General features: G+C 42.8%; 1 protein-coding gene across 1 annotated transcript; it reads right to left on the reverse strand.

Moving 5' to 3' along the window:
• Positions 1-245: 245 nt before the first annotated feature.
• On the reverse strand, positions 246-8,465 carry LOC310934198 (L-threonine ammonia-lyase; the record flags this gene model as incomplete). The annotated part of the gene is made up of 11 exons (XM_083897869.1): positions 246-344; positions 1,175-1,232; positions 1,343-1,510; positions 1,735-1,860; positions 1,995-2,070; positions 2,242-2,341; positions 3,249-3,414; positions 3,799-4,040; positions 5,567-5,683; positions 5,916-6,243; positions 8,350-8,465. The coding sequence occupies 11 exons, from the start codon at positions 8,463-8,465 to the stop codon at positions 246-248; spliced, it is 1,596 nt and encodes a 531-aa protein (XP_083753995.1).
• Between the last annotated feature and the right edge of the window lie 521 nt (positions 8,466-8,986).

An 8,986-nucleotide genomic window follows, 5' to 3' on the forward strand; every position in this document is an offset into this window, starting at 1 on the left:
ACTATAAGAACTATATTCTGAATGCAGTCTAACCACTTTAATCTAATCACAGTGTGCCATGATTAAAGTAAAGCAGCAGCATTAAATGATCTCCACTTTGTAATAATATATTGGGTTTGCTGAGAGAGCCATTTTCCTAATGACTTTCACTTAACATAGTTCATTAATGATAGTGATGGTTTGCAAGTGAGTATGCGTCGTCGTCTGTTTCCTATCATAATAAATACGGTTTGTTTCGGTGTCCATCACCGGTCCAGCCAGCATAGAGAAGGGTAGCGCTCACTCAGTATCTTGCGCAGTTGAACGCTCTGTGCCTTATCCCTGGTTTCCACCACACACTCCACCTGCAAACACACACAAACACACACACACAAGAGAATTAGGCCAGTTAATTATGCAGCACATTTCACCTTTTGACATTGCTGGTAAATAAGTGCTGAGCCAATTTGTCAGTGTGGACTGCAGAGGTAATAATGCAGAGCCAGAAGGAGACGGTTGCATTTGGTTCAACACAATTTAATAAAAATAATAAAAAAAGATAAGAGAAAAGCCATAAAACAACTGGTTCAAGAAGATTTGTTTCTCTACACTGGGAATCATTGGTCTCCACGGGCAGCTTTGTTTTTGTATAAAGGGAAAACAGACGTAACTTAATATAGTCTCTCAAAGTTATGACTTTATGTGTAACCTAATGGTCGTATCAGACCAGCACAGCCTCTGAGTGCATAATATTAGGAAATTACCTTTGCAATATTCACAAATGACTTTAAAACCTCATACCGGGGCTAAATTATTCAAATGTTTTCACACAATGAATATTTGAATATTTGCGTTTGTATGACTCACAGTCTCCCACAGACTCACAGTGACACAACATTCTTTAAAAAGGTTGTTTTGTTGTCGCTTTCTGGTATGTTTGACACTTAAGTAGTTTAGGGTTTTCTCACAGCCTATGTTCTTATTTATAAATGTTAATAAAAGACAGCATTAAAAATGTTTATATACTTATTAAAATTCTAGCTCACTATATGGGTTTGATTCAAACTAGTTTTTATTTTAGCTTTTATGATTGTGAGTTCTGCCAAATTCAAGCCAGAGTTTAAGGGCACTTATGAAAAGGTAAGCGAGCAGATTGGAGAGTTAAACAAATGAGTGGAGAGATTAAGTCTCCTGCCTTTGCTTTGAAGAGGTCTGATTTATCGCTGTGTCTGCCGTGGCACACGTCCAGCAACCTAGGAGCAAAATGACAGAAAACAAAGAGCAAGCAATTATAAAAAAGGTGGCATCAGAGGGGGGACATGTTTTTTACGTATGTAAAACAGGCTGGACTTTAGCAGCCTACCTGACGTCCTCCCTGGACAGGACGTCCAGCAGCTTGGCCATGTCTCCTGGCCACTCTCCCAGCTGCACACAGAACTTACTGACCCGGTCGTCCAGCACCAGGGCGCGGTCAACGCACCGCCTCACCATCTCCAGCTCCATGTTGGCGCTGCTCACCACGACAGCGACCCTGAAACGGAGGCACACGACACTGCTTTGCTGCCAAAAGTGTGACCTTTTTAGGCCTCAGGAGCACAGGTATTTTAAAAATTATACTATTTCCATAAAAAATACTATTTAAAAACGTGTGTGTTTAATGTTGATGTCTTTTTCTTCTGTCTTCTTTAAACAGACATGGGTTATTTTTCATTTGAGGAGCAGAGAGGAGCCCTAATTTTAACAAATCTGACCCACTTTTTCCCTCTCAGCTCTGGCAGTTGTCCGGCCAAGATGGCAGCCAGCCCCATGGCTCCCTCCGTGTCCACAGTGGAGCGTTCAAACTCCTGAAACCGCAGCATCGCCACCAGAGAGTCCTCCTCACTTTGAGGCAATGGGGTGCAAAAAAAAGAAATCAGAGAAGCTTTAGCAATGAAATTGCAATTTCAGTCTAAATTAAGTAATGGATTTCTGATGTAGAAAGCAAAAAAAAAAAAAGAGCAGAGACAAAATAATACCTGACAGTGATGACTTTATTTACTAGTTTCTTTGCCAGGTGGAAAGTGTTCACACCGAGTGAACGCGCCACAAGATCTGCAAACACAACAGAACATAAACATGTTATCCTGGAACGTGGCATTTGATGCTTTCATAAGGAATATAATGATCTATTATTATCATCATGTTCGCCAACAGCAGGAGGAAAATTAAAAGGCTTCTCATGGGAACAATGTGTGGATAATGATAATGATTTCACACTCTTACCGCCGTAGAGCCTCTTATTGGGGATGCAGTGCATGTCTTTGACTGGACTGTCTGTTTTCAGAGACTGTAACAGCAGAGGGAATCCCTCCGGTTCGATCCCCTGTTGATGGAACCATGTGTTAGAAAGATTTTTTCGGTGCATCCGTAAACAACACACAGAGTTATATAGAGCCACACTGGCATGTTAACATTTGCCATTTTGCATGTCACACAATACGCAATCTGGGCCGATGAAGACGTTGTTTACAAATGTGCAGCGCCGTCCCCCTGATCACATGTCGTTATATTATCCTCAGCACTGATATCAATCAATACAAAACATTTATGATGATTACGCTCATAAATCTGTGCGCGACGGCCGCCTTAATGAGCCCCAATGTTGCGTTTCACGACGCTCGCCACTGAATCGAACTCCACAGCGAGCGTGATTGATAGTCTCGCAGCACACCATTTTATGATATTTATAATTGAAAATAGAAATAGTGCCAGTCTGTGCTCCCAGTGTAAAATGAGCTGTGGCTGTTTGTAACAGCTGTGGGCAAACAGTGGAACATGGGGGAAAAAAATTGCAAAAAGAAGCGAGGATGTACACTCTTAGAAATAAGGGTTCCAAAAGTGGTCTTCTACAAGGGCTGAGGTTCTACCTGGAACCATTTGTTTTTTAAAGGGTTCTTGGTAACACTAATGGTTCCATTTTGATCCAGAAAACCCCTTTCCTGAATAAAGGGTTTTAAAAGGGTTCTTGGTAACACTAAGGGTTCCAGGTGGAACCTTTATAAAAGGTTCTCCTATGAGGACAACCCGAAGAACCTTATATGGTTCTACTGAGCACTTTTATTTCTAAGAGTGTAGGCGAAATCACCTCATTTTCCTCATCTTTCACACACCAATAACCAGATTATAATGACTGCTGTCATAATCTGGTTAAATCTGGAATATTGTCATCCATGTGAACACAACATTGTGTTCTGCTTCCATGGAGAATCAAAAACTCTGCCTGAACCTACTATGACAAGGACTTGTGAGTTGAGGTGTTTGATGGCAGCAGCAGTGGCAGCCAGTAGACCGTACTGTCCAGCTGCTGGAACAATCACTGCATCCAGTTTGGGCACTTGTTCGTAGATTTCCATGCCCACCGTGCCCAGTCCTGCCAGGTACGCTGCACTTTCATCTCTGGACAATGGGGAGGGGAAAAAACAGGGAAGGAAGACAGAAAGAGCAGATGAGGTGAAGAGCTGAAGAGCATCGTGACGATTGGCTGACCTGACGTTCCATATATACTTTCTTTGTCTCATCTTAGTTTCTGTGCACCAGGAACAGACAGTACTAAGAAAATACCACAAATGCCATGTACGTGAGTCTTTGTTGCCCTGACAGGACATGAAAGAAGCTGATATGAATCATTTCAACACCTCTCTCTTCATGACCCAGTAAAATAAAACAACACTGATTTGATTAAGAAAGTAAAACCTACATCAGTGTTGCTATTAATGCAGTTGCAGGTTGTACAAACAGCTTTGCTTCATCTAACGGCAAAAAAAAAAAAGGGGGACTGACTCTTCCATATAGAGGTATCCATTCTCTTTGGCCAGATGGCGAGCGTGTTTCTGAGAATCTTGGCTGGTGCCGCCGTAAGAGATGACCATGGCGCCGTAGTCTCTGTAGATCCTGAGGCGAGGCGACGAGCAGCTCGACGGCATGATGACAAACACGGGGATCTTCATCTCCACGGCGTGGTGAGCCACGGCCATGGAGAAGTTGCAGTCCGAGGCCACAATCACACCATTCCTCTGCTGCTCCTGTTAACGCAAGCTTAGAATACTTAGCAATAAATAACTAAGGAGGGAGAGGAAAAAACGATTTGCAGAGCTTATTGTGTTTTGCAATTTCGGAGTGGATAAATATTCATGGCACTTTACATATTTATTGAGGTGAAAGATGAATCTAAAAAGTAAGTTACACAGTGCGATGTGATGTATTATGGTTTGCTTTCGGCCTTAAATGAACTGAATACAATATTGCATCATTATGCACACCATTTTGTGTTAATAATCATTAACTAAGTAACGTGTCAATTAAAAACAACTCATTCATACATTGTGATTGCTATAGCTAGCTATAAAGCAAGCTAAATAGGGGGCCGTACGGGGAACATAGGACCTTTTTTGAAAAAGGGTCCTATGTTCCCTGTTTTTCCCAAAAAAGGTCCCATCTTTCTATGTGACAGGGGAACATAGGACCCTTTAAAAAAAAAAACAAAAAAAAAAAACATAGGACCCAGGGAACATAGTTACGACCCCCTAGAGGAGACACTACATTGATTTCTAGTCATGTGGATTTAAACAAAGCACCACTATTTAAATCTTTGCCCCCGAAATAGCAGTTTTTTGAAGTCCTGCTTTATTAGGACCAGGTTTTTGTATCTATAAGGAGACCAGTTTATGCCAGCCAACAAAACATTATACTTAACCTTAAGTAAAACCAGTCAAAGGTCCCATGTGTAGGAGGGTTTAAAGGGTTTATTGGCAGAAAACTAACCATAAGCATGTTTGTATACATGTGTTACTGCTTTTAAATAAATACTATTTTTTGTTGCCTTACAATAAGCCTATTATATATATATACTTTAGGCAAGGGACATGTTTTAACTGAGTTAACTAAGTTTGACCACCCTGTTTCTATACACTCTTAGAAATAAGGGTTCCAAAAGGGTTCTTCTACAAGGGCTGAGGTTCTACCTAGAACGATTTGCTTCTGAAAAAGGGTTCTTGGTAACACTAATGGTTCCAATAAGAACCATTTTGATACAGAGAACCCTTTAAAACCCCTTTCCTGAATAAAGAGTTTTAAAAGGGTTCCGGACAGAACCTTTATAAAAAAAGGTTCTACCTGGAGCCAAAAAGGGTTCTCCTATGAGAACAAGCCTAAGAACCTTATATGGTTCTACGTAGCAGTCCAGATGGACAAACTTAACATGACTTTAAAGCATCTGTATCTATGGAAACCTCATCAGCTGAAGTACAGCTGTATGTGCTTGCTGGCGACAACATTCTCTCTGGTAGTTGAAGGCCACCAATATTTCCCGTGGTCTTTTGGGAAAGGGAGGAATTCTCTCCATTTGTCGCCTAACCCGTCTCATAATGCCGAACATGAACCTTAACCTAACCACAATTTCACATCCTCATCCCGACCTCAGAAATTAGTTTCTGCCTCATTATGACTGAGCTTTGGTCTCCATGAGGACTACTGGTCTTGATAAGGTTAGTGTTTAAACTAGAGAAGGTTCTAAAGGAGTCACAAAATCTGTGCACAGCTCCCGTTTTACCTGTGTGAGGGAGGTGAGGAGGTACAGCGCTCCTCTCTCCTTCACCGAGCCTGTGTAGTGCAAATGCTCCTTCTTCAGGTAAATGTCCATCCCGTACTGTTTGGACAGTCTGGAGTACTGCACACACACACACACACACACACACACACACACACACACACACACACACACACACACACACACACACACACACACACACACACACACACACACACACACACACACACACACACACACACACACACAGAGACAACTTAACTGCACAGAAGTACTGCCCTGCAATCTACCCGGCTATGCATAAACAAAAAGAACAAACTATATTTTGTGTTCATGGTTTACATGAGTGTACCGTGCAGGGTGTCTTCTGTATCTCTGACTGGATCCTGAAGGCCGCTGCACTGATGTCCTCAAAGCGAAGGTACTGGGGCTGAGGTCTGGAGACAATCTGGAACTCACTGATCCTCCGGGTTTTTTGGGGCTCCATGAGCATGATCTCAGGACGTTCCATCACCTTGGTTTGATGGACCTTCACGTCGCCATTAAGAAGCTCCTCCTCGCCAAAGTCCTTCAGACGTTCTGGTTCAATGAGCGTGGGTCTGCGGGCCCTGGTGCCATTACTGACGGGGCCATATTTGTGAACGACGCTGCAGTGACTGGGCCCCAGATCCAGCTCCTCTCTGGGTAATAAAGTGAAAGCCATATATTAGGTTGTATTTCCAACTGACCTCTTGCAAGAATGATTAGATATAAACAGACAGCAGGTAAATCACTCCTCAAGGCTCCTCGAGAGAATTTTTACGAATCGAGATGTTCTTTCTCAAACTCAGGGAAAAAAATTCAATCAAATTGACCTCGACCCTCGTGTGAAGGTGCGTAAACGAGCCGACACGCGAGCCCAGTCCTTCATACAAGATGAATCGGTTCACCTTTCTTGTCAACCCTGCTTCCACTCAATGTGACAGATCACATCTATTAGTCAACTTATGATTCATTGGGTCATTCAGCTTCTTTTTTTTTCTTCTTCTATATAATCCAGCGTTTAAAGTGGAAATGTTGCCCCAAAGGCAGGACAGGTTGAGTTATAGCAGCTCAGTAAATGGACATTGTGTAAAAATCAAGCAGAATAAAAATCATTGAATTCCGTTTCATTTCATCGAATGACGTTGCACAAAACCAAATTAAATACCAGACTCGTTTCATTTGGGTGCATCCCATAGCTCATAGTTGAACAGGAACATCTCTATGCAGTAGAACTATTATAACAGGATTACACTCACTGGAGATTAACCCTGGCACTTAGTCACTAAAGTGGATCACAAATGGTTAACAAGTAAGTTTGAAACTTTGAATGAGGCTGTCCAGTGGAGACGGATCGGCCACTGTCTTTTTTGGTATCGGTTGTGCGAGCAAAAAGCAGCCGAAAGATTGGTTTCGCTGCAGTCCAGATAGAGCTGAGTAAGTTTTTTAAGAATAAAAATATTTTTTTTTAAAAAGAAAGAACCCAGTGTAGAAAATGCTGGAGTAAGACTGTAGCAGCTTTCACAAGACGCTGCATATTTTTTTTTCCTCCTCAGTGCTGCCAGCACACAGAGAAAATCCCTGTCTATTTATATCCCAATGATCTGCCATAAACACACTCATAACCTTTCACCTCATCCTCTGGATCCATTACTGCCCCCTGTGGACCACCCCATCAACCACTTTCAGCTCCATATTCATCCACAGAGTTTGCTCCATAAAACGCAGCTGTGGACAGAGGAAGCCTGAGAAGTCTGCACCTGTGATCACGGTGGGTTTGTCGTTTCAAAAAAATACATCAGAGAGTTAAGGAGGCAGCATGACAGCGGGGAACAAAGCCTCAAAAAATTAGGCACGACGGAATAAAGAGCTGATAGGTGCAAACTTGTGTGCATATCATTTGGTAAATGGTGCAAAAAAAGAAGGGACATCATCGAAAAGCAAAGCGTTTTAGTCCACCAGGCTTTCATCTTCCTTCTATCTGCACTTTTTTTTAATGTCATTCCAGCTGGCTGCTGTACCACTACGACAGTTTTCATCCGAGGAAAGAAATCAGTTTATTTTTACTGCATTGTTATAAATTGTGCAATTGTGCATCTTTCTGTTGTTCAGGCCCAGATTGCAAAAACCGTCTTGCATTCTTTATCAGGCTTGTTATATGTACTCAAATGTATAACCCACATTTCTTTTTTTCTTGTGCTGAATCCTGGCAGTGATGATATATTTATTTCAAGACAAACACTGATCCTAGATGAAATGTAGTTTCTGTATTGCACACAGCAGTGGAACAGTGCAATTCTCTAAAGAAATGACCTGGGAACATTAAGGAGAAGAAGGTGAAGGACCAGGCAAAGCAGGAAGTCTACTAAGGAGTGTCTCTCCACTACTGAGACAAGAAAGAGGAAGGACTTTTTCTGCTGACCTGGATGGAGTTTGAGAAGCTTGGTGGGAAACATGAGAGGTAGGCGTTCATAGAATTTAGATTTGAGTACAACAGCTATATTTGGATTTGAAGAACAAGTGGTTTTGTTGGTTTTCTTTTGTCCTACACGCGCGGCGTAGGTGGCAGAGGGAGAAACGAGAAGATTTTAAGGGATGTGTTTGCTTGGGAAAGAATGTGGAGGAGGAATGGAAGTGACAGAAGAAGATAGAGGCGCTGACTCTGTGGAAGTCAAACCCACATTTTGTCACTACAGGGTGCTATCAGGGGCAAGGGAGACACGTCTGGGGGGGATTCAGGAGCTTACGTGTGGTGATTTCCCCACCTTTGCCAGAAGGGGTCATTCTCCTCGTTGTCTTTAATTGCAGGTCTCGGCGAGTACAAACGCTCAAGTCGCTCGCTCAAGTAGCTCGAGTAGAATAACTGTGCAGCAAAGTTCATCCTGGTCAAAAAAACTGTCCGCTGCAATCCAACAAGACTCTCTGAATCCCTCTCTTGTGCCAGCTGGTGTAGGGTGTCCGAGGGATGACAGGACACTGACTGCTCTTTCTCCCACGGTGTAACACCCACCTCCCCCCCGACTTAGCTCCCTCCCTCTTCACCTTCCCATGGGCTTTTTAAGTCAGGATTACCCAGGGAGACATGCACTGTGGCCCGGCAGCATCACTCCACAGACCTGGCCACTCCCAGGTCTCTATTCCCGGGCCCAGACTGGGATTACTTCCCATTTCTAAGACTTAGTGCTAATCAGACGGTCTAAGGAGATAGATGCAGACTTAGGGTTTATCTAGGGACCAGTGATCTGGAGGCTCAACCACACTGAGGGTACAACTATGGACGGAGGATCAGAGATGAAGGGGGGGTGGTAAGATGAGTAGGTCTATGCACAGAATATGTCTAAATCTAATTTTAGTGTCGCCAAAAAAACATCCACATAGAGGGCAGCAGTGACTGAAAAGTGA

The sequence above is a fragment of the Microchirus variegatus genome, assembly GCF_963457635.1.
Source record: "Microchirus variegatus genome assembly, chromosome: 11".
NCBI lineage: Eukaryota > Metazoa > Chordata > Actinopteri > Pleuronectiformes > Soleidae > Microchirus > Microchirus variegatus.